The sequence below is a fragment of the Oryctolagus cuniculus genome, chromosome 12 (assembly GCF_964237555.1).
Source record: "Oryctolagus cuniculus chromosome 12, mOryCun1.1, whole genome shotgun sequence".
NCBI classification, from domain to species: Eukaryota; Metazoa; Chordata; class Mammalia; order Lagomorpha; family Leporidae; genus Oryctolagus; species Oryctolagus cuniculus.
In genome coordinates this window covers 21,107,714-21,133,643 of record NC_091443.1, presented here as the reverse complement: position 1 = coordinate 21,133,643, position 25,930 = coordinate 21,107,714, and the positions used below count along the sequence as shown (strand labels likewise).

General features: G+C 47.9%; 1 protein-coding gene across 3 annotated transcripts in view; it reads right to left on the bottom strand.

Annotated features, from left to right (window-relative positions):
* Positions 1 to 25,850, bottom strand: part of ATG14 (autophagy related 14) — a 62,986-nt gene extending 37,136 nt beyond the window's left edge. For all 3 annotated transcript variants that reach the window (XM_070053637.1, XM_070053636.1, XM_002718262.5), the window contains exons 1-5: positions 25,589 to 25,850; positions 12,524 to 12,586; positions 11,154 to 11,196; positions 8,361 to 8,442; positions 1,828 to 2,065 (exon numbers count right to left, since the gene is read on the bottom strand). In XM_070053637.1, coding sequence (XP_069909738.1) covers positions 1,828 to 2,065; positions 8,361 to 8,442; positions 11,154 to 11,196; positions 12,524 to 12,586; positions 25,589 to 25,809 — 647 coding nt within the window. In that variant the 5' untranslated portion in view covers positions 25,810 to 25,850. The remainder of the gene's footprint in view (positions 1 to 1,827; positions 2,066 to 8,360; positions 8,443 to 11,153; positions 11,197 to 12,523; positions 12,587 to 25,588) is intronic.
* Positions 25,851 to 25,930: the final 80 nt, after the last annotated feature.

Below are 25,930 nucleotides of genomic sequence, written 5' to 3'. Positions count from 1 at the left end.
AACCCAGACAGGATGCCTGCATTACAGGCAATGGCTTAACCCACTATGCCACAACGCTGGCTCCCATATATGTATCTTCTATTTTTGAAAATTTCAGTCTTAAAAAAAATTGCAGGGATTTTAAAGTCCTCTATAGGCTTTACCCAACTTCCCCAAATTATCAGTTCAGGACTAGGTGAGGATCCCTATCAGACAGTTAACACTGTGGTATTACTACTAACTCTTTTCCTAACCGGATTCACCCCTATATGCATCACACTGCTGATATTAGGGCCCTTTCTGGGGCCCAGGAGCCAATGCACTCTCACACATTGCATTCAGCTGCAGGTTTGCTAAGATGTGCAACAGTGTCTTGGTCACTGTCTTCTAGTGTGCTTGAACACTGGAATCTTTGACCCACCAGAAGTCAATTTGGCATGTTTCTGTTCTGCCATCCCTCCCACCCCTTACCAAAGCCTGGCCAGCTGTTTACACCATTTTTGGATAATCTAACTTCTACCCTACCGATCCAAAATGCCACCTGAGGGTCTGTTTCTGAACTTTCTCTTCTGCCTATTTTGAACCTGCCTTTCACTTGTTCTGTCTGCCATCTCTCACTAATGACAGAAGCAGCAGGTTTTCAAGCTGGAAGCAGCCACCAGACGCAGAGGCTTTTGGGAAGCCACCTCTGGGCAGAGACTTAAGGGCAGACGGCAGCAGCACAGGAAGGAAAGTTCCCAGACTGGCCACAGTGCAGACTGTCAGAGCCCGGCCAGGGTCCCAGAGAGTGAGTGGCCAGCAGAGACAAGCAACCCTCAGCTGAAGCAGCAATGGGCAACAGGGGCTGGCACCCGGTCAGGTCACCGTCTGCAATGCCCACATCCCTCCTGGAGCACCTGCGTCCAGTCCTGCTAATGTGCACCCTTGGAGGCAGCAGGTGATGGCTCAGCCTAGTGGCACCCCTGCCACCCATGTGAGAAAACTGGATGGTGCTCCTGGCTCCTGGCTCCAGCCTGGCCCAGCCCTGGCTACTGTGGGCATTTGGGAAGTGAACCAGTGAGTGGGAAATCCCTGTCTCTAAGATAAATTTAAAAAATTTTAAATTTCAAATAAATTTTAAAAACTCACACAAACACAAAAACGATCGAGATCATGACGGTTAGCGAGATAGCAAAGGTAAGCTGTCCGTGGGACTCTCCAAGCCTGCTGAGCAGCAGTGGTGTCGTCACAAGGACTGTGGGACGGACTGGAGAAGTCCCCGGGGAACTACGAGGAGGAGCCAGGCAGGGGAACACTCCTGTCCAACTCACTCACCCCTCACGGTATCCATGTACTGCTACCTAGGACCAGTGTCGCAATAGCCAGTGCTCAACAGTGGCTAACACAGGCACTGAGCTGGACAAGGCTAAGTGAGCACACAGCACCCGCCTTCTAAGACGCTCTGAACACTGGGTGCTTGCCCTCACTGGCTCCCATAGATGGGTCTGGGAAGTAGGCATTTCCCAATTCCCATCTGACAGACACGGAAGTAAGACTGTGGGTTCAAGCATGTGCCTCACATCACACAGTAACAGCCTGGGTGGGACTGCCGCCGACAGTGTGCGTCACGTGGCTCTGAATCAGGACTTGAGCCAGCAGGGCACCTGGCAGCTGGGTGACATAAGCCCGGGCCCCACCCCTTGCCCAGCTGCCTCCCCAGTTCTTGCAGCAGGTGCTGTCTGCTGAGGCAGAGAAGACCTAAGTTTCATTGCCAGGGAAACCAAGGAGCCCACGAGGTCCAGGGAGAGGTGCTGACATACAGTGTCTGCAACTGGACCTATTCCTAGATTCAAACCCTTGCTACGGCACCTCGCGCCAGTCTTTACTTCCTCCATGGGGAAAATGACGGACGTCAGCTCCAGCACGTGGGAGCGCCGCAGGTGCGCCAGCCGCTCGTGGTGACTTCTCAAGTCGGTGGCCTTCTTCTCCACCAGGTCGCCAAGCTTGCGATTGTGCCTCTGGATCTTCTCCTTCTTCTCCTGGTGCCGCTGTGCCCGGCTGTAAAGCTTCTGGTTCTTCTCCTTTGTTTTAAGAAGGCCTTCAGAATCTGAGATAAAGGAGCCACACCAACAATTATCTCTGCAAACAGTCCCCGGGAACTGCAGACCTCATCCCAGAAGCTAGGAGCTACTCCTGCAATGTGAACTGAAAGCAAAACCTCAATAAAACCCACTACTGGGGGCCGGCGGGGGTCGGCGCCGTGGCTCACTTGGTTAATCCTCCACCTGCGGCGCCGGTATCCCATATGGGTGCGGGTTCTAGTCCTGACTTCTCCTCTTCCAGTCCAGCTCTCTGCTATGGCCTGGGAAAGCAGTGGAGGATGGCCCAAGTCCTTGGGCCCCTGTACCCGCATGGGAGACTCGGAAGAAGCACCTGGCTCCTGGCTTCGGATTGGCATAGCTCCAGCCGTTGCGGCCATTAGAGGAGTGAACCAACAGAAGGAAGACCTCTCTCTCTGTCTCTCCCTCTCACTGTCTGTAACTCTACCTCTCAAATAAAATAAATCTTAAAAAAAAAAAAAAAAAAAAAAAACCACTACTGAAATTCTCAGAGTTTAGTTCAGGCGGATGCTGCACAGGAGGCAAAGCCGGCAGCTGACATGTCTCTGGGTCCTCCCCTGTGCCCATCACTGGAAAGAGTCACCGCCTGAGTTTTATGTTTGGCCTGGGAAGTACTTGACATTCTTACCAGTGAGCACCGAAGAGCACTCAGGTCAGGCAGAGAGGAGATCTCATTTGAGTTTGAACAGCTTACTGGTTACCTGGTTTTCACAGAAACCTCTTAGACGTGCCGTGGATACAAGTGCACTCGGGGATAATCTCACGGCAGGGGCTCACACAGCAAAGGATGGGCCAGAGAAATAGCCCAGGAGCTCTGAAAGCCACAGCAGCTGAGTGGATGCAGCAGCACCCAGCAGGGTGGGGACCCCATCTGGCGAGTCATCCACAGCACACACGCTCAGTGTCTGACACAGCATGGCCACGCGCTCCTCCCATCAGACCCAGGGCCTTTCTGGGAAGCTCCTCCACTTCTGGGTCCTGAGACCTGCAAGGGCTGCTGTGCTGTACTTGAACTTCCCTTCAGTAACAGAAGTGCGCTGTTGACTTTGAGACAGACACCTAGGAGTCAGTCACGAGGCATAGACTCAAGTTCAAAGACACACTCGCTGTTTGTCCAGGAGACCCTCCTCTTGACACATTTAAAGCTGGTTTCTCTATTGGATGACTATTACCAACCTGTCCACTACCAAACTCGTGCCTTGACAGCCAGCTCCATCAGTGGCCCTAACCATTCATACTAGGCCTTACTTTCCATTCCCATTGTCTCCATTCCAGTAAACTCTCTCCCAAACCATTGTCTATTTCCAGCATGGTTCAAGTCCAAGTCTTCATGCCCTCTTTTACTTGCTAGATTTAGTAATAAATTGTAGGGGTTGGCAGTGTGGTGTAGTGGGTAAAGCCACAGCCTGCAATGCTAGCATCCCGTATGTGCACCAGTTTGTGACCTGGTTGCTCCAATTCTGATCCAGCTCCCTGCTAATGGCCTGGGAAAAGCAGCAGCAGACGGCCCAAGTACTGGGGACCCTGCCACTCACATGGGAGACCTGGAGGAAGCTCCTGGCTCCTGGATTTGGCCTGGCCCAGCCCCAGCCATCGTGGGGAGTGAACCAGAGGATAGCAGACCTCTCACTGTCTCTGTAAGTCTGATATTCAGATGAATAAATCTTTAAAAATAATAATCACACACAGCACCCAGTGGTTCTCAAGTGTCCATGACATACAGACTGAACTCCTTAGCCTAAAGGCCCCTCCAAACTGGCCCACCTTCCACGGTTCCCTTCTGCACACCTTCACTCCAGTGTGCTCCACCACTGCACACTCCAGGTCCTTTCCACGGGCAGCAGCCGTTTACACAAATGGAAATGTAGACGCTGGACTGGCTGCCGTTCCCTCACACTGCTGTTCCTACTGTTCTCTCTAAAGGACACGAAGAATGTACATTATGAAAACTACCCAGAGGCCGGTGCTGTGGCGTAGCGGGTAAAGCTGCCGACTGCAACGCTGGCATCCTATATGGGCACCAGTTCAAGTCCCGGCTGCTCCACTTCTGATCCAGCTCCCTGCTAACGTGCCTGGGAAAGCAGAGGAGGACGGCCCAAGTACACAGGCCCCTGCTGCCCAAGTGGGAGATGGGATGAAGCTCCTAGTTTCAGCCTGGCTCAGCCCTGGCCACTGCAGTCATCCGGGGAGTGAACCAGGATGGAGTATTTGTCTCTTTCTCTAACTCTTTCAAATAAATAAATAAATCTTAAAAAGCAAAAACAAGGGGCCGGCACCGTGGCTCACTCGGTTAATCCTCTGCCTGCGGTGCCGGCATCCCATATGGGCGCCGGGTTCTAGTCCCAGCTGCTCCTCTTCCAATCCAGCTCTCTGCTGTGGCCCGGGAGGGCAGTGGAGGATGGCCCAAGTGCTTGGGCCCTGCACCCGCATGGGAGACAGGAGGAAGCACCTGGCTCCTGGCTTCGGATCGGCGCAGCGCCGGCCATAGCGGCCATTTGGGGAATGAACCAATGGAAGGAAGACCTTTCTCTCTGTTTCTCTCTCACTGTCTATAACCCTACCTGTCAAATAAATAAAAAAAATAAATAAAGCAAAACAAAATATAGACTTCATTTTTTCCCACAAAATTAACCTTTTTTCTTAAGATTTATTATTTATTTGAGAGTCAGAGCTAGAGAGACAGAGAAAGAGGTCTTCCGTCCGCTGGTTCACTCCTCAAATGACTGCAATGGCCACAGCTGAGCCGATCCGAAGGCAGGAGCCAGGAGCTTCTTCCGGGTCTCCCAAGCAGGTGCAGGGGCCCAAGGACCTGGGCCATCTTCCACTGCTTTCCCAGGCCATAGCAGAGAGCTGGATCAGAAGTGGAGCAGCCAGGTGGGATACCACCACTTAAGGCCAGGGTGTTAACCCACTGAGCCACAGCACCAGCTCACCAATAAACCTTTTAATTCTGTTTTCTGAAGTGCCCTGCCATGTGCAAATGTCCAAGTTTTACTCATTCCGCAAGGCCCCCTGCCATAAATGCCCCGCCTTCCACTCCTCAGCACTCTAGGGGAGGTGTTTGGACTCCCAGGATGCACTGCTCTCATTCCCCTTTCAGGTCCCAAGGCGGCCTGTCTCCTGGGAACACACCAGGCACCGGAGGAACGTACGTGGACCCAAGCCAGCCTCTCGCCGAGGACGGCAGGGCCTGGGTGCTCAGCTGCAGGCCTGCGCCTCCTAACACTCTCCCCTTCTCCTCGGGTGCCCCTCTATGACCCGTGCTCAGGCCGACTTTCCAGCGGGCTCACTCCTTTTCACCATCTCTCGTGAGCTCCTGACAGGCGCTCGAGGGACCACTGTCTAGTCGTGGTTCTGAGTCAGTGATCCAACTGCTTGCCAGTTTTTTAGGAAAGTTTCAAATTTAGTGTCGTGGGCCCTCACAGGTGTCAGGAAACCAGCTGTCACCCCGTCTGCACCCCGGGCAGACGCAGCACTCAGTCATCCTCGCCCCAGGCCGCAGGAGTTGACGCTATCTGGGTTGCCCACTCTCGCTTCTTTGCATACATACCTGCAGCACAGATCACCTGAACACTGCGACAGCTTATGCCTCCCGTCCCCAGGATGGACCATGTGTCTATAAAATGGCCTATCATGATATCTTACATCAAGAGAGGATGGAGGAATGCTTCATCAGGCCTGGGAGTTCACAAGTAGTGCCCGTTCCTAAATATACCCTATTTTATCAAAATTGAAGGAAGAAAAGGACAAGACTCCTGCATAGTAGGTTCCTATCCACAGACTCAAGTCCAGCAGAGCTTCTGGAATCCATTAACTCCGTCAACACTGTAAAATGCCAGGAGTCCAGTCTAGAGGGTGAGAGTGAGACCACAGTCACATCTCCCAACCCTGATTGTCATCACAACCCCAGCACAATCCCTCTCAAAGTGTGGCCCATGCATCTGGGGTAACCAGCAAACAAGTACCAGACACACAAGGGGAGGACTGACACCCTGGGGAGCACAGGAAACCTGCTGCTTCAGTACGGCTGTTTGACATGGCCATGACACTCAGGTACGTGACTCTTTTCCCAAGTTCAGGGAGGACCCCAGGATTCTCTCTTGATTTTAAAAAGTCACCAGGTGACACTGATGTTTGCTAGGGATGGAAACAATTTTTCCAGGACCTGCTGCATTGAAGCCATGTGTTGTTGTTGTTTTTTTTTTTAAGAAAACTTTTATTTAATAAATATAAATTTTGAAAGTACAACTTTTGGATTATAGCAGTTTTCCCCCAAAACCACCCTCCCACCCACAAACCATCCGATCTCCTACTCCCTCTCCCAACCCATTCTTCATCAAGATTCATTTTTAATTATCTTTATATACAGAAGATCAACTTGGTATATACTAAGTAAAGATTTCAACAGATTGCACCCACACAGACACAAAGTATAGAGTACTGTTTGAAGACTAGTTTTACTATGGGGGGGGGGGGAGCTATTATAATCCATAAGCTGTACTTTGGAAATTTATGTTCATTGAATAAAATAAAATAAAAAAAGAATAAACACAAATATATGAATGTAAAAAAAAAAGACTAGTTTTACTATTAATTCACATAGTGCAACACATTAAGGACAGAGATGTGACATGGGGAGTAAATGCACGGAGACTCCTGTTGTTGACTTAACAACTGACACTCTTATTTATGACGTCAGTAATCACCCGAGGCTCTTGTCATGAGCTGCCAGGGCTATGGAAGCCTCTTGAGTTCACAAACTCTGATCTTATTTAGACAAGGCCATAATCAAAGTGGAAGTTCGCTCCTCCCTTCAGAGAAAGGTACCTCCTTCTCTGATGGCCCGTTCTTTCCACTGGGATCTCACTCAGAGAGAGATCTTTCACTTAGGTCATTTTTCGCCAGTGTCTTGGCTTTCATGCCTGAGAGACTCTCACGGAAGCCATGTTCTTTTATTTGCTGTGGTGGCAGAAGGGACAGGAACCTTCTCAAAGAGCTGAACCAAAGCTTTAACTGTGCTCGCTGACCATGCGCAAGCTCAGTAAATTCAGCAGTTTCAGGGGGTTCACAGTTCGGGGGTAAACCCTGGTCTGCCCAGCATGGAGGCTGAGGGGAAGAAGATGAAGCACTGTTAAGTAACCAGCTCCCAGAATGCCGCTGGACCCTCGCCTCAGCAGCACCTGGGGGGTCCAGGGTTGTGTGACTGTGGGCCCCAGCCCCCCCAGCCTGCCCTCTTGCTTATTCATCTTGGGAAGGCCACGTGAGCACTTTATTACAACAAACCTGTTCAAAGGACGCTTTTAAACCATTCAGACCTCCATAAAGCACTGCAAGCAATGAGGAGACAAAAGAAGAAATCACGAGGTACATGGGTGACTCACTCTAAACTTTAAACACAGGTCTTCAGAAATACACGTTTCTAAGAGGTCTCTTTAAATTCAATCAACTATGAAGCACAAAAATATAATGTAACACAGATTTAAACACACGGGAAGCACAAAAATATAATGTAACACAGATAGTTCTTTTAAACACACGGGAGACACTACGGGAACAGAACCAATATTCTGCTTCCCGAATGAGCTAAGAATTCTGAGTACCAAGTTAGACGTAGGCAGAAGGGAGCTTACATTCCTCAACTCTAATTGAGAAAGGCAGGTCACTTAAGGTCTCTCTAACTGGGTGTTTATAAAATCTAAAACTTGTTGAGTGCTGACATGATGGCAAATACAAAATCCCACCCCCGACCTCATGTGAAGAGCTGCAACCAAAACCCAGGAATACTAAAAATAATGCAGCTAGGTGGATCAGGTGTACACACAAAAAGCATGAATGAATTGTGTTTAGACGGAGGTCCCATCCCCAGAACATCTCATCATGCATATGAAAGTACTATAAAATTGGAAAAAACCTGGAAACTGAAACCCGCCTGGTCCCAAGGATTTCAGATAAGGGATACTTGAAACTTCACCAAGTTGCTACTGCTATCACTCCTGCCTTCTTTTCTTTCTCTCTCCCTAGCTCAGGGGTGGGGAACCTCTTTCTCCTCCAAGAGCCATGTGGATATTTATAGCATCACTCACGGTCATACAAAATGACAGAGTTAGAAATGAGCCTGCTGAATGGATTTCCTGAGCTTCGAGTCCTGCCTGCAGCTGCCTCAGCGGGGCAGTCCAGATGGCTTCGCTGCCTCGCACGGCCTGTGGGCCGGCCTGGCTGAGTCCCCCCCGAAATCCCTCATGAGCCTTGACTACCGCTGAGGGACGGGCACAGACTACTTACTTTTCTTCATCTCCTCATTTCCTTTACATATTGTTTGTTTCAGCTGTTCAATCCTCATCTTGCACGACATAATTTTCCATCTCTGGAAAAAGTATGCAATAAATATCACAAACATTGATCTCTCATGATGACTACAACTAGATCACTACTTATTCCCAGGTATAACTTAGAAAATATAATAAAGAACAGATCAACATAATTATATTTGCTATTTCTTTTTACCTATAGTAGAAAATGAAAAACAAGGTTTTTTTGGTTCAGTGCAGAAGCAGCAAAAAAACTGAGAAAGAAATTCATAGTTCTTTTGCCTGTGTCAGTGAGCACAGAGTAAAATGCTCAAAGTCACTCTCTAAATCTGCTCTGTCCAATGTATAACCAGCTATTAGCTACCAATATATAGTTGGCTATTTAAGATTCAATTAAGGGATGGGCATCTGGCTTACTGGTTAAGCCACTGGGTGGGACACCCACATCCTACATTGGGGTGCTTGAGTTCAAATCCCAGCTCCCTCCCAATCCCAGCTTCCTGACAATACGTGCCCTGGAAGGCAGCAGGTGGTGGCTCACGTACTTGGGTCCCTGACATCCACGTGGGAGACCTAGATAGATTCCCAGCTCCTGGCTTTGGCCTGACCCAGGCACCGCCGCTGCAGGAATTTGGGGAGTGAACCAGTAGATGGGGCTCTCTCTGCCTCTCAAATAAATAAATACCATTTAAGACAATTAAAATGACATACCATAAATATTCAGTTCCTTACACCAACCATGTGTCAAATGGTAAACGCACATGTGACTAGTGCCTACCATATTGGACAGTGTAGATGCAGAAAATTTGCATTAGCACAGCAAGTCCTGTTGATGTACTACACTGCATTTTCACTGTGGCTACTGAGGAGACTATTAATGTCACTGGATTATCTCACACAACCTGCACACATTATTTGTGAATTAATAACTATAGCAAAAACAGATGCCTTTTTAAAAATTGCATAACTCAAGATTTCTGAAAAGCCTCAAGATTATATGAAACATGAAACTACCTCTTCAAATTTAAAAGTAGGATTATTTTCTAATGCCTCCAGAATTGTGGGTGTTAAAAACTCAAAACAACATTCAAACGCTTAAGGTGTTAATGCTTATCTAAACTGTCTGATGGTACAAGTTACAGAATGAATTACTGGGATGTTACAGTGGACCAAACCATCACAGACACACACAAACTGATTCAAAGGGACTCCTGGGATCAGAAACCACCTAGAAATTTAGCACTACAAAAGATTTAGGAAAACCCTAAATTGAATCACAGCACAAGCAAAATCCACTTCTGTCCAAATATTCACATGCAATTAAAGAATCATGAATGCTGCCTATTATTGTGAGGGAGAGTTAACCACCACAGAACGGTGAGCGAGCCTGACACATCTTCATTCCTCAGGGGTCATTTCTTAAAGTTTGATATTTACCTTTTCAAATTTTTTAGAGTATATTTCCATTTAACATGTACACAAATGAAATCAAACTTCACCCTAGCCTATTTTTTGTTTTGTTCATTAAAAATGTATCTTGGAGGGCCTGGTGCTGTGATACAGCAGGGTAAAGCCACAACCTGTGGATTAAGCCTCCCATATGGGCGCTGGTTTGAGTCCCGGCTACTCCACTTCTGATCCAGCTCCCTGCTAATGCACCTGGGAAAGCAGCGGAGGATGGCCCAAGTGCTTGGCCCCTGCACCCAGATGGGAGACCTGGAGGAAGCTCCTGGCTTCCACCTGGCCCAGCCCTGGTCATTGCAGTCATTTGGGGGAATGAACCATTGGGTGGAAGACCTCTTTCTGTCCCTACCTCTCTCTGTAACTCTGCCTTTCAAATACACAAAAGTAAAAATCTTGAAACAAAAGTGTACGATTCAGTGGCTTTAAAAAAATATATCTTGGACATCCGTGCATATCGATACATGTGGGTTAACCAGTCTGTTCAACAATTACACAGCATTACAATTTTTTTTTTTTTTTAAACAGGCAGAGTGGACAGTGAGAGAGTGAGAGAGAGAGAGAGAGAGAGAAAGGTCTTCCTTTTGCTGTTGGTTCACCCTCCAATGGCAGCCGTGGCCGGCATGCTGCAGCCGGTGCACCGCGCTGATCCGAAGGCAGGAGCCAGGTACTTATCCTGGTCTCCCATGGGGTGCAGGGCCCAAGCACTTGGGCCATCCTCCACTGCACTCCTGGGCCACAGCAGAAAGCTGGCCTGGAAGAGGGGCAACCGGGACAGAATCCGGCGCCCCGACCGGGACTAGAACCCGGTGTGCCGGCGCCGCAAGGCGGAGGATTAGCCTATTAAGCCGCGGCGCCGGCCACAAATTTTTTAATTTCAATAAAAATGTGATTTATTGATGGTCACTTCAATGAGATAATCTGTACATTAGCTTTGCTGCCAGAGCTGCAGACTGTTGGCTTCTTTCCCGAGACATCTCTGCGTTCACGTGAGCATCCTTAGAAGGAAAACTGCTGGACGTGAACAGCCAACACCCAACTGTCCACAGAGCGAACGTGTTGAGGGGCAATGTGCTGCTGATCAAACTCTTCTCTTCTGTGATAATAACCGACTTCCCAATTCTTCATTATGACAACTCCACAATGACTCACCCTGTTTTTGGTAGCCTGACAAAATATCTGAGAAGCCCACACTGCAAATATGATTCAATAGAGTACTGCTGAAATCGATCAAATATAAATTTAAATTCAAAATGATTTTTTGAGTTCTGCCAACTTAAAGTCACATAGCCATTTCTTAACTTACCAGCTGATCTGTTACCCATTTTCCTTCCATAGCTCTTAACACTCTGTATGGAAAAAGAGACAGAAAATAAACTCTTAAAACAAGTTCTTGGAAATGGTGAGAAATACCAAACTGGACTTGGCCTTCAAAAGGTTTTTCAAACTCCCTGTTCTCTGAGAACTTGTTTTCATCATCTGCCTTTTGCACTTCTAATACAGCTAAGGGCCTTTCTGTAAACACCCACAGTAAACTTCTGTAACAGCACTAGTTTTTGTCTTCTGTCATAATAATTTCCATCAGTATTATCAACACTAATGACGGCTATAAGAGAACCCATCATCTAAAATATCAAATGCTACGGTTAGTACTCAAAGAAATGGTACAAGCCAGCATCTCTGAAAATGTGCTCTGTAGGATATCCTATAGGGAAAATGAAAATTTCTGTGATCAAGTCAATTAGAGAAACTGCTAAGTAAAACAGATTCAAGCAGGACAGCTTCGAAGATTTAATCTGCTCTTGTATGTGTTTTACCAACCACTGCAGACCGCTGAGCAGCTCACGTCACACGCGGAATTTCTGGCATAGACGCTGTGTTTACCAGGGGGAGAGAGCGCTCTGTGCGGTACTCTGGCATAGACGCTAACTGTGTTCACCGGGGGAGTGAGCGCTCTGTGCGGTACTCCCCCTCCCCCAGAGGGAAGGCGGATGGAAGCAGGAAGCCCTCCAGGAGTCATCCAGGTCTCAACAAGCCAAGGTCCTGGCCTATGGGCCACAACCAATCATCAGGGCCAGGAGTTTGATGCATTTGCCCAGACACCAAGAGCCTACTGTGTTCCAGGAGGCCAGTGTTTTCTAAAAACTGATCAACCTCTGGCTGGCGCCACGGCTCACTAGGCTAATCCTCTGCCTGTGGTGCCGGCACCCCGTATTCTAGTCCCGGTTGGGGCGCCAGATTCTGTCCCGGTTGCCCCTCTTCCAGGCCAGCTCTCTGCTGTGTCCTGGGAGTGCAGTGGAGGATGACCCAAGTGCTTGGGCCCTGCACCCGCATGGGAGACCAGGATAAGTACCTGGCTCCTGGCTTCGGATCAGCGCAGTGCGCTGGTGATGTGATGCTGTTCAGGACATAGCAGCCATTTAGGGGGGTGAACCAATGGAAGGAAGATCTTTCTGTCTCTCTCTCTCTGTCTCTAACTCTGCCTGTCAAAAAAAAAAAAAAAAAAACCTGATCAACCTCTCCTGTTTTACTTCTCACAAACGCACTCCTCCTCCACACTTGGAAGGGACTGATCCTAACACAATCCACCTATCTGCTTCTTCTTACAGCAATGAATTAAATCAAATGGTAACAAGATAACCTCCGCAAGTCCAAAAGCAAAATGAAAATACTTACTCTTTTTGAAATTCTTCTTGCTTACTCTTAAGTTGGCTTAACCTTTCCTTCTTGTCAACAAACCTATAAAAAAATTCAATGTTTTATTTAAATGTTTGTTCTTTCAGTTCAACAAGAATATATAAATTTCTGAGAGCTGATCACTTCTGCAGGTTCATACAGAACTGTCACCTCCTTGAAAGTAAGTCCGCATCTCTCCAAGGAGGCACACTGCTTACCACTGGTCAGACGTCCAAACCTGCAACTGCAAATTCTTCTCTGGGTTTGTCAAATATATCTACAGATCCCACCCCTCACAGGTTAAACCCATTTTCAGGACATGCACATCAGACTAATAAGCAAATCTGAATTGAGGAAACTGAGTCTTCCATTATAAAAACAGTTTCAATTACTAAGCTTAATTCCCTGCCCTCTCCTGTGAAATCACTCCTTATGACTTTCTTAAAAGATTTATTTGAAGGGAGGGAGGGAGAGGGAGGGAGAGGGAGGGAGGGAGGGGGGGGGAGGGGAAGTGGGAGAGGGAGAAGGAATTTCTTTCAAGTACTAGTTTACTCCCCAAATGGCTACGACAGCTGAGGCTGCTCCAGGCTGCAGACCCTCCATCTGGGTCTCCTATGTGGGTGCCAGGGACCCGAGTACTTGGACCACCATCTGCTTCCTCCCAGGTGCATTAGCAGGGAGCTGGACCAGAAATGGAGCAGCCAAATGGGATGCTGGAGGTACAGGCAGCAGCTTAGCTCGCTGTGCCACAACACTGGCTGCAACTCCTTATCATTTATAAAATAAAAAATTTTTTTCTAATTTTATTGCTGGTCATTACAGACTAACAAGTTACTTAATACAAGTCACCAAAAAGGAAGGGCTGTCACACTGGAGTTAATTTTCTCTCTGTCAAACTTCTATCCCTTTCCTTATTATTATTTTCTTCCTGCTACCTTCTTTGGCGTTTAGCTTAATTTGAGGGGGGGGCAGTTTAAACTACAACTTAGGTCATCAAGTTTAACCCTTCTTTTCCTTTTGAACATATAACCAAATATACAGTTACACATTTCCCTCTAAATATTGCTTTAGCTACAATCCAAGATTCTTTAAAAGACTGTATTTATTTATTGAGATATAGAGTTACAGAGAGAGGGAGAGATTAAAAGAAAGGTCTTCCATCCACTGGTCCCTTCCCCAAATGGCCGAAATGGCTGCAGCTGGCCCGATCTGACGCCAGGAGCCTTGAGTTTCTTCCAGGTCTCACATGTGGGTGCAGGGGCCCAAGCATTTGGGCCATCTTCTACTGTGTTCCCAGGCCAGAGAGCTGGATGGGAAAAGCAGCCAGAATATGAACCAGGAGAAGTGTACTATTTAAATTTTTTTTTTTTTTTTTGACAGGCAGAGTGGACAGTGAGAGAGAGAGACAGAGAGAAAGGTCTTCCTTTGCCGTTGGTTCACCCTCCAACCCTCCAACGGCCGCCGCGGCCGGTGCACCGCGCTGATCCAAAGGCAGGAGCCAGGTGCTTATCCTGGTCTCCCATGGGGTGCAGGGCCCAAGCACTTGGGCCATCCTCCACTGCACTCCTGGGCCACAGCAGAGAGCTGGGCTGGAAGAGGGGCAACTAGGACAGAATCCGGTGCCCTGACCGGGACTAGAACCCGGTGTGCCGGCACCGCAAGGCGGAGGATTAGCCTACTGAGCCGCGGGCGCCTGCCTTGTATTGTTTAATTTCCAGATCTAGGTAACTCACTGTTTCCTCATTCAACTCTGATGTGATTACAGAACACATTGTGAGATTCCCATCTTTTGATCTGTGACAGGCTTATGGCCTTGCAGGTGGTCTGTCTTGGTGAAAAATGCATGTGCGCTGGAAAGAACAGTGCAGTCTACAGCAGTTGTTCTACAAATGCTAGGCAGCGCCTACAAACTCCAAGGAGTTGGCGGTGGCTGACACTGTCATTCAGACCTGCTAGATCTGTGCTACGCAGCATGGTAGCCCCAGCAACGTGTGGCTACGGCATACCTAAAATGTGGCCAGCTATTTGGGGGAGGGGATGCTAGTTTGACCAGCACTACACAACCGACTCTGAATTGAGCAAACACTATTTTCAAGGGAACAAGAGTCCTGCCACGTGTCCCACTGCAGGGAGTCCAAGAATAGGCTTTTGGCCGTCTCCTGAATTCCCGGCATGAGTGCAATTTAACAAACCACCACAGCCCTAAAAATAATTGATACAAAGAAGTCTGACTAAAAGACTTTCTATAAGCCCCACGTTTGACACATACCCAGAGAGATCTTCTAAAGGAAAAGGGAAAGACATCTCACTTAATGGTCATTGGAAACATACAATATATATTAAATAAAACCGATGTGGAATGGAGACAAACCCACAACACAGATTCAGCAATGAATTTAGCAGGTATTTATGTGTCTGCAATACAAAATAATCTTCCAGAATATTAAGAACTATGTATTCTCTGGCAATTGAGTGTATTTTTAGAACTATTACTTGCCTGATGCTTCCATTTCCTTGTATTAAAAATGAAACACTATGGGGCTGGCGCTGTGACGCAGGTTAAAGCCCAGGCCTGAGGCGCCAGCATCCCATATGGGCACCGGTTCAAGACCCGGCTACTCTACTTCCAATCCAGCTCTCTGCTGTGGCCTGGGAAAGCAGTGGAGGATGGTCCAAGTCCTTGGGCCCCTGCACCTGCGTGGGAAACCTGGAGGAGGCTCCTGGCTTCGGATCAGCACAGCTCTGTCCACTGCGGCCAAATGGGAAGTAAGCCATCGGATGAAGACCTCTCTCTCTCTCTCTCTGCCTCGCCTCTCTCTGTGTGTAACTCTAACTTTCAAATAAATACATAAATCTTAAAAAAAAAATGAAACATTAATGTGGTATTTACTTAGAACTGAGGGGCTGGCACTGTGCGTAGCAGGTAAAGTCACCACCTGCAGTGCCAGCATCCCATATGGGTGCTGGTTCAAATCCCGGCTGCTCCACTTCTGATGCAGCTCTCTGCTGTGACCTGGGAAAGCAGTAGAAGATGGCCCAAGTCCTTGGGCCCCTGCACCTGCATGGAAGACCTGGAAGAAGCTCCTGGCTTTGGACTGGTGCAACACCAGCCATTGCAGCCATCTGGGGAGTGAATCAGCAGGTGGACGACGCCTCTCTCTCTGCCTTTCAAATAAATAAATAAATAAATCTTTAAAAAAAAAAAAAAAACTGAGGCAACGTGGTGATTTATGTTCCAATAATGTGGAAGAAACGTGGACAAATTCACAGTTCTCTTTTACATGCCAGGGACTTGACATGGAGGATAAAATCTTGCTTTTAGAGGTTATAAAGTTCTCCTTTCACGTCTGTTGTAACAACGTCACTCTGCAGACAACTCTGTCCAGCTTTCTACTGAGCTGGTTAATTCTCTTTTACTTTACTTGGAAAAACCCCTAAAAGCAAATGCACAGATGGCAGCAGGAACGAACAAAGCGTAATGCCTAGGATATCCAGCAGTTCACGAGTCATGGTGTCCCTCAGGGAGGACACGAGACGCAGGTGGTGTGAACCAAGCTGACCAGCAGAGGACGGCGAGGAAATGCGGCCGGGGCTGCATCCCCAGGGCTCGCTCAGCTCCACGGAACCCATTCCTCGTCCGTGCTTCCTCAATACGGTTTCCAAGAAAGCAGAAGATAGACAGACATTCACCCAGACTTCACGTTAAATATCTTTTAAAAGGGAGAGGAACAGGTGTTAGAGCACTGGTTTGAGTCTTGGCTGTTCTGCTTCTGATCCAGCCCCTCCCTCTTTTGAATAAAAAATGTTGTACTTGGGCCATCTTCCGCTGCTTTCCCAGGCATATCAGCAGGGAGCTGGACCAGAAACAGAGCAGCTGGTATACAAACTCACAATCCTATATGGGATGCAGGTGTTGCAGGAGGCTTAACCCACCGTGCCATAAAAGCACCCACCCACCCAAATTGTGACTGCCATGTAATACTCGGCCACTTTTATGGGCTACAGTGCAATATCACAACGCCTATACACAGCATAAAACCGCTAGGCAGCCAGCCTTTTGTGCCTTTTGCAGGTATGTGGAGCCTCCTGGTGCCTCTCCTCCAGTTCTTCACACGGTATAGAACACGTGACCATGAACGACAGTCACCACCATGATGTGGGATGCAGCTTCTGACTTCCAGCCGTATTTTACTACTTGTTATCTGACCTCCAATACCTGGTTCCCTGCCCTTCCTAGCCAGCAGTAACCATTATAGAAACAGGGAAGTCTTCCAGAATTTGTCAACACCCTTGCCCAGGGGCCATGCTAACCTCTGCATAGTTGCCAACTGTACTATACCTGTTCCCAAGGTAAGCAGCCATGGTTTAAGTTTCAGCAAAGTGTAAGGTCGCTAGGAGCAGAACCAGAGGTGAACTGACTCCTCAGTTCCTATTATTTCCCACCCTCCCACGTTTATCGCAAACTCCCCAATTAAAAAAAAAAAACAAAAAACATGTTTCAAACGTGCCACTGACTGCGGAAATGGCCTCATGCTTCAATAGGAGCAGAAACTGACTGCTGTGGCCCTTGGCTCCCTGCTAGTTCCCATGGGAAGGCAGTGGAGGATGACCCAAGTGTTTGGGCCGTGTCACCTATGTGGGAGACCAGGATGGAGTTCCTGGCTCCTGGCTAACACGGCTGCTGTCTACCTTAGTGCAAGACAGATTAACTGTTTACGTATCAGCGTTTCCTCTGCCTACTTCCTTCCCTTATCAGAGCTAACTCTTAATCTATCTAGTCTCAGCATAGGTTTAATGCCGAGAGCGCCCTCTGAGGCCTGAACTGGGATAACAGCAATGGGTGAACGCAGCTGACAGGGTAGTGGTGAGAATATGAGTTGCACAATTCCACTCTGTTCCCTGGTTCCTGTAATGGGTGACTGAGTGATCTATCCACAGGAAGAACTAGTGCCATACATTTGCCCTACACAATCAGAGAAACAGAGCATGCACTCTACTAGGGATCCATACTATTAACTCCATGCTAGGAGAAACAGCAGCACCCTAACTCCTGCAACTTTACTGAGCACTTACTCTGTGCCAAGCACCCTCCATCGGCCTGCCCATCAACCTGGGGCTATGTTTATTTTGTGCCTATGTAAGGCTGTGGCAATAGAGCAGTCTGAGGACCTGGCGTGGAGGCACAGCAGGTTAAGTCATCTCTTACAATGCTGGTGTGCCATGTCAGAGTGCCAGGTCATGTGATGACGCAAGTACCTGGGCCCTTGCCACCCCTCAAGGTAGACTTGGATGGAGCTCCTGGCTTTGGCATGGCCTAACTCTCTTATTACGTCATTCGAATGAAGCGTGCGCACGCTCTCTCTCTGTTGCTCTGCCTTCCAAATAATAACAGACTGAGCAACATGACTAAAGTATGTCAAGACATGCAAAAAATGATTTTTCATATAAGACACTGAGTGCCTGAAAAATATTCAAATTCTTTAACCATTAACTTCATTTCAAGGAAATAAGGAAATAGACCAGCAATGACAAGCTTTAAGTTTGAAGGTGCTAATCCCACAGCCAGTCATAACAGTGAAAAATTGGGAACTTTAACGTTTAATAGGAGAATAATTAAATGATGTCATATTGCTGTAAACAGCATTGAAGTATTTTACAGGCAAATATGAGTATCTTTGAGATACTGGCTTGTTTAAAAAAAAAGAATTATGATATGATCCCCAAAAGTACTTCTATATATTTACATACACATACAAGGATAACTGAAAAAACTCATGGTTTTATTTATTTATTTTGCTGCAATTTTTTTAATACTTCTATAGTTTTTTCATAATATACCTAGTATGTTTCCCATGAACTTTTTGAAGATCTCTTGAATGCAGATTAAAAATATTTTTAGGGGCAGTGCTGTGGCATAGCAGGTAAAGCCTCCATCTGCAGTGCCGGCATCCCATATGGGTGCCAGTTCGAGTCCTGCCTGCTCCACTTCCAGTCCAGATCTCTGCTATGGCCTGGGAAAGCAGTGGAAGATAGGGTCCCAAGACTTTGGGCCCCTGCACCTGCATGGGAGATAGATCGGTGTAGCTCCAGCTGTTGCAGCCATCTGAGGAATGACCCATCGGATGGAAGACCTCTCTCTCTACCTCTACTCTCTGTAACTCTGCCTTTCAAATAAATAAATCTTTATAAAAAAATGTTACATCAAGGCTGGTGCTGTGTTGCAGCGGGTAAAGCTGCCACCTGCAGTGTTGGCATCCCATATGGGCGCTGGTTCCTGTCTTGGCTGCTCCACTTCTGATCCAAATCCCTGCTAATGCATCTAGGAAAAGCAGCGGAAGATGGCTCAAGTGTTTGGGCCCTGGTCACTCATGTGGAACTCCCAGATGAAGCTCTTGGCTTTGGCGTGGTCCAGCACTGGCCATAGTAGCTACCTGGGGAGTGAACCAGTAGATGGAAGATCTCTCACTGTCTCTCCTTCTGAATTCCAAAATGAATAAATCTTCTAAACAATTTTATGCTAAAATGATTATATTTTGATTCTATTTTTCATGAACTTTCTAAAGTGCAAGTGCTTTGCAGACACATACACACAGAGAAACAAGACTGAAATCCTAACACTGGAATAAAAGTAGTCTGGAGTGAAAATACCAAACTAAGAACTGTGAAAACACAGGTAAGATCTTTCATTCTTCATGTTTCTGTACAAGTTTTCTACCATAATCATACAGCCCTTTAGAATCTGAAGACACCATTCTAGCTATCAAAATATTTATGCTCCCTTTTTGAAGCTCACACCCACTATAAATATATAGACAAAGTTCTCCCAAACTATCTAAAGTTCTTAGGTCCCCTGGGACAGAGGTCCCTCAGGCACAGGGAGGTGAGGAGGGAGGGAGCCCAGCCAGCTCTCAGGTCAGCAGGAGGGAACTTCTCTCCAATCCCCTCTCTGATTTGGACTAAGTTGTGGTAGAGGAGCAGCCATTTCTGGCTCAAGACAACAGACAGCAGCGTCTCAGGTGAGCACTTGAGGGCACCTGTGTGGCCGAGGAAGCGAACACAGCACTCTCTCTAAGCTCATGGTGCTTCTACCCACATTCAGTCTTTTAAAACAACAACAACAACTAAAAATCAAGTGAGTGAAGTGGTTAATACATATTTAAGTGCAGATGGCTCAATATTTTTTAAAGACTTATTTATTTGAAAGGTAGAGTGACAGACTTTCCATCCACTTGTTTACTCACTACAAGTCCACAATAACACCATCTGGGTCTACCACTGATTATCAGGGAACCAAGTACTCGGGCCATCCTCTGCTTTCTTGGCACACTGGAAGGAAGCTAGATCAGATATGCAGACTAGCCAAGATTTGAACTGGGCATTCTAATATGGGATTCAGGCATCCTAGGTAGTGTCTTAACCAACAGCACCGCGATACCCAACTAAGTGTTTCTTGAATTAGGCTATTAACATTGTAATAGTAACTAGCCATCAATTTTTTTTCTCCCATAAATTCTTTAGGCATATAGGGAACAAAGCTTACAATCAGTTAAGATATTGAAAAAAAAAACAGTTCTTATGATTTTTAAAACTTATGTTAGAATATTTATGATTTGAAAAAACAAAACCATTCTGGGGCCAGTGTTGTGGCATAGCAGGTAAAAGCCATTACCTCTGACACTGGCATCCCATATGGGTGCCAGTTCAAGTCCTGGCTGTTCCACTTCCCATCCAGCTCCCTGCTAATGTGCCTGAGAAAGCAGTGGAAGATGGCCCAAGTGCTTGGGCCTCTGTACCCACACGGGAGACCCTGAAGAAGTTCCTGGCTTCAGACTGGACCAGTGCTAGCTGTTGTGGCCATTTGGGGCGTGAACCAGCAGATGAAAGATCTCTGACTCTCTAACTCTTTCAAATAAATAAAATAAATTTAAAACAAACAAACAAACAAAAACCATTCTTCACTGACAGGATTGGCAAGTAAAAGTCTAAGAAAACCCGAAAACTCTGTTTAGTTTCTTTGCTTGTAAAATGGGAATAATGCTTACACACTATCTGGTTAAACAGCGTGCAAGCAGGTGGTACAGACACTTGGCACCCAACACCCGCTCGTCTTCCAGTTCGTCAACACCATGAAAGGCTTCTGCACTTGATCTATGCTAAGCTGGACTACAGAATCAGATCTAGAGAAGACAATGAAGGATTACGGAACCAGTCCTAACAACACTTGCTTCTGCACACATAAACACACCATCCTACAAAAAATTATTTACTCTAAATTGAAACATCTTTTAGAAGCAAAAACAGAAAAGATCCTAAATTTGGATCTAAATAGAGTAATCTAGGGGCAGGGGTTTGGCTTAGCACCTGCACCCCACATCAAAGTGCCTGGGTTCCAGTCCTGGCTCTGCTCCCAATTCCAGCTTCCTGCTAATGCGCGCCCTGGGAGGCAGCTGACCATGGCTCAGGTGGTGGGGCCCCTGCCACCTATACGGGAGACCACACTGAGTTTCCGATTCCTGGCTTTGGCTGTCCCAGCTCTGGCTGTTGCAAGTATTCTGAGAGTAAATCCGCAGATGGGAACACTCTGTTTGAATGTCTCTCTCTTTCAAACATTTTAAAAAGGTGACCTTTGTAACCCTGAAAAAAGAAGCAATGTTCTCTATACTGACGTGGAAGATGTTCAGGGACAGTAAATGCAAAGAAAACGCAAACTCTGCCAAACAGCGCGGGTTATGTCATCACCCGCCGGCACAGAATCAGCACAGAAATAGCAAAGCATTGTGGTGATCCTGTCAGCTGCCTCCATGGCGGGACTCCAGCAGATTTTACCTTTATGTTTCTACAGTGTTTGCAAGAAACATCTTGATGCTTCAAATATCATATTTATAAAACCTGGGTCTCTAAAAAAAAATGCATTTTGTATTTTTCATCACTGCAAAAATTCAAAACACTTCAATTCAACTACATCTTGTTACAAGAAGAATATCCTCAATGGAAATGTTTCCCAGGGCCAGCACTGTGGCAAAGCAGGCTGAGCTATCTCCTGTAACACCAGCATCTCACATGAGCAAAAAGGCATTCTTAGAGAGAGAGTAACACAGAGAGAGACTGATCTTCCATCCATTGGGTCACTCCCCAGATGGCTGCAGCTGGGGCTGGGCTGGACTGAAGCCTGGACCTAGGAATTCAACTGGGTCTCTCACATGGATGGCAGGGGCCCCAGTACTTGGGCCAGGTGCCTTAGCAGAGAGCTAGAATGGAAGTGGAGCAGCCAGGACTAGAACCAGCACTTATATGGGATGCTGGTGTCACAGACAGTGGCTTAACCCATGGGGCCACAGTGCCAGCCCCAGAATAAATCTTTAAAAAAAAAATCCCTTTCCAATTCTAATAGGACTGCAAAGCAGAGGGACCTTACGAGAAAATCACGCAGAAGCTCTCACAAGAACACTCTCCCGCAGGCCTGATCCTTGCTGCTCTCTGGAGGTCTCTATGAGAAAACCCACATTCTCTGCACCCTCACGCAGCCCCTGGGGCTTGGCCATGCTAGGGCAGGCACCATGTTGGCAGCAAACGTCCTTGGCAACAGCACATCAACTTAGCTCCTCAGAGATCAACAGCAGGTGGTAAGTCCAGGGTTATCTTTATAATCACATTTCATTTTGCACAAAGTATGTCTTTTGGTGTTTGCAAGAGACTTTAGATTATGAAAACTTATGAGAGGCTCTGAAAATCTTTAGTGTGGATCTCCTGAGCCCTGGAGAGGCTCTGATGAATGCTGGGCCTGGGGACTGCTAGAACCCAGCCAGCAGCAGATGGCAGCCGCCTGCAGGTGAGAGAATCCAGGCGTTTCAGGAATCTTCCGGGTGGGAGGGCGTATAGGCTGAGGGTGCTGCCTCTCCTGGCTCCGTCCCAGCCTTTGGTTCATTACAGCATACATGATCCTCCAAGATGGATCTCGGGCTGCCTAGCAAAGCAGGCAAATTCCTTTTCTGATATTGTTACACACAAACGCGTGCGCACACACACTTACTCACACATATACATACATATTTATTTCAATTCTTGAAATGAATTTAAGAATTAGCACGGCCTAGGAGTAAGTCAGCCACAACAACTTTTTAAATCACCTCTAAAATAGTTACTAAACTCAGTGGGGGGAGGGGGAATACCATATGAACAGTCGATGAGAAAGCCTTTCATAAAATTCACAAGGTACAATGGCAGAAGGAGCCAGGGATAACAACTGAAAACCAAAGTTATTATTTTCTTAGCAAATCTGCACCTGTTGGTGGCAACACTAGCAACAAGGCTGCAAGGGATAGGCGCTCAGACCCTTCTGGTAGGTCATAATCAAATAGGAGCGTCGGTAAACTTTTGTCTGAAGATGGAGAGTACAGCAACCTGCAGGCACTTTCAGGGGCAATATCTGTAGCTCACTGAATGTTACCTTCTTGCTAATACCCACTGGTTCCCACACCAGCAGGCTGCTTTCCCCAGGAACCCTCCAATCATGTTCCCAGTCCTATGCCTCCTCCTCCCACCAACTGTCAGCCGACATCTTAGCAGTTTTGAGTGGCAAGATGCCTTCATCCTACCAGTTATCCATTAAGCACTGGCTATTTTTGGTGCCAGATAGATGTATAACCCAAAAAATTACATTTCCATTAAAAGACTTACAAGATCCAAGTTGAGGCTACTGCCTAATTCAGCAGAAGTTGAAAGGCAGAAGAAAAAGCAGAGAAGGAAGTGGGTGCTGCTTTAGGACTAGGGACACTAGGGAGATGAGGAGGGCGAGGACCCCAGAGTCACAAAAAAGTCTTCCCACTGAACAGCAACAGTCCTGAGCCCACATATTTTTAACTAATCTAATTGCCAAACTCGTACTGTCCACAAAAATACACATGCTTCTCAACTGCGAGACAGACTTCTTTAGTATCTCATTGTCTTTGAATTGCTAAGCCGTTAAAGCCTATATTCACTCAGCCCATTAAGTAAACCTGAAAAAACCCATTTACAAGAGCCCCTGCACCCACGTGGGAGATACGAAAGCTCCTGGCTTCTGGCTCCACCCTGGCCCAGCCCCGGCAATTGTGGCCATTTGGGAAGTGAACCAGCAGACGGAACTTACCTGTCTCTTCCTCTCTCCATGTAACTGTCTTTCAAATAAATAAATAAATAAATATTTACTCCAAAACTTGCCAGGATATTCTATGCAGACAATGGTGCCCAGTGAGAACTCACTAACAATTATTTGGCTGGGAGGTCAGCAGGCCGGGGTTTCGGCAGAGTCTTTCACCCTACTGGATGCTGGCACTGTTCTGGGAACGAAGGGGGACGGACCCCTCTTCTGAAGGCTCACAGCCCAAGAAAGGGAAGCACGGGGAGAGAGGTGGAGCTGCCAAGCACCACAGTGCGGCAGCCCTGCATGTATTCTTCATTTATCTGCTCGGTCAGGAAACAAAATCTACCATTAATATGCTCCTCTTGTAATCCACTTTCCTGCACAGATTCGGCAAAGAAGTGCTGTTAAGTCTTAGGGGTCGCCCTGCCTTTGCCATCCCCTCAACAGCACATCTCGTTGCCACTCCGAGCTGCAGAACTGGTGACCCGGGAGAACAAAACCAGAACTCACGCCTTCAGACTACATCCCACACGCAGCCACCCTCCTCAGACATGTAGCACCACACACCGTGCTGAGAACCATGAAAGAAGCGGTGCTGTGACCCCAAATCAGGGGAGAGACAGAGGGGGGAACCCACGTCTGTGAGGAGGGCCAGGGAGGGCCTGAGGAACTGACGTCTCAGTTGACGGGTGAAGGACAAGGTACCAAAGAAATGTTCCAGGCAGAAGGAACAGTAAGGGATGCCTGTTGGGGGCATTTGGGGAGTGAACCAGTTGAAGAGATCCCCCCCTCCCGTCCCTCCCACCCCCGGCCTTTCAAATAAAAATTTATTAAACCTTTCTTTAGTTTCTACCACGTGTTGGGGGGGGAGCATTTAGACGAATTAACACATAAGCCGTCAGATGGAGCGTAGTGCTTTGGAAGCCAATACAGCAGTTAAGCAGGATAGAGGTTAGCATCCTATTGAAGGGTCAGAAAGCCTCATGGATGAGCTGAGATTTGAAAGAAGCAAGGAGGCAGCCCTGAAGACTGCTGGGAGACGAGTTCCTGGCAGTCTGAATAGGACCACAAAGGCCCTGACATAGGAGACTTCGCGTGAAGGCCGGGAGGAAGTCAAGTATAGCAGAATGAGTATCTAAGAAACTAGTGTGGGAGGAGAACACATATTACAGAACTCTGCCCCCCGCCTCTAAAAATGGGAACCCCCTGGAAGATCTCAAGAGGATGACGAGAGGCATCCTTACCACTGCAACATGGGAATTAAAAGAGCCAGGGTGGAAGCATACACGAGACAATAATCCTATCCTACATCGCGGCAGAGGATGGTCAAAGAATGAGATTTAGGATAAGGTTTAGGATAGAGCAGATGCTGGGAGACTTCAGAGAGATCAGGTTTGGGACAGATTTTTCAAGAGCAGACGGGACTTATCAAGGAGTTTAAATACGGAGTAGTTAGCCCCGGTCCGCACCTTAGAGTAAGCCTGTCTTGATCACAAGGTCCACCTGTGGCACCAACGCCCAGGGCCCAGACCCCTATTCCTCCGCTAGTGGGTCCTTTCTGGTCTTGCCTCCAGAGAATTACTGGTGTGTCTCCGGAGAGAGACGGAGAGAGAGAGAGAAATGCGCTACACCAAGCCTTTAAGAGTACATCAAGAACCCGGGCACCGAACTCTATGGCAGCAAGAGAGGACTTCTCCGGAGAATCGCCATCTATTCTTTCCCCCTAGTATCCAAGAGCTGCGTGGGGACCAACTACTCTCGGGTGGGCGATGGGGAAACAGCGACCTTTTCTCATCTGACCCCCACCCGCACCCCGTCTCCCGGCAGCAAAGCAGTCACCCTCCTCTCGCCGGGCTGCGGAGCCCTAAGGACGGGCCCCAGGCTCCGGGCGCTCGGCCGGACGAGGCACCGAGACACAATAAGGCCGTGGCGGCCGCCTTTACCTCTCCCGGTCGCGGCCGTCGAAGTAGACGAAATCGCCGCTCTGGACGCACTTGGCGCAGGTCAGCCGCCGGCGGGTGGTGTTGCACAGCGGACACCGCTCGACCGCCACGTACAGCCCCTCCGCGTCGTCCACGGAGTCCACCAGGTCCCGGGCGAGCGGCCGGGGCCCGCAGCCCGGAGCCTCCGGCCCCCGGGCTCCCTTCCCACTGGGAGACGCCATGATGGTCTGAGAGCGGAGCCAGTCACGTGGGATTTTGTTTTCAACCAGGTGCATCCTGGGCGAGGAGGCGGGGCAGGGGCAGGGCCGCGGGGCGGGGCGCGCCGGGGTCCCCGCCAGCCCG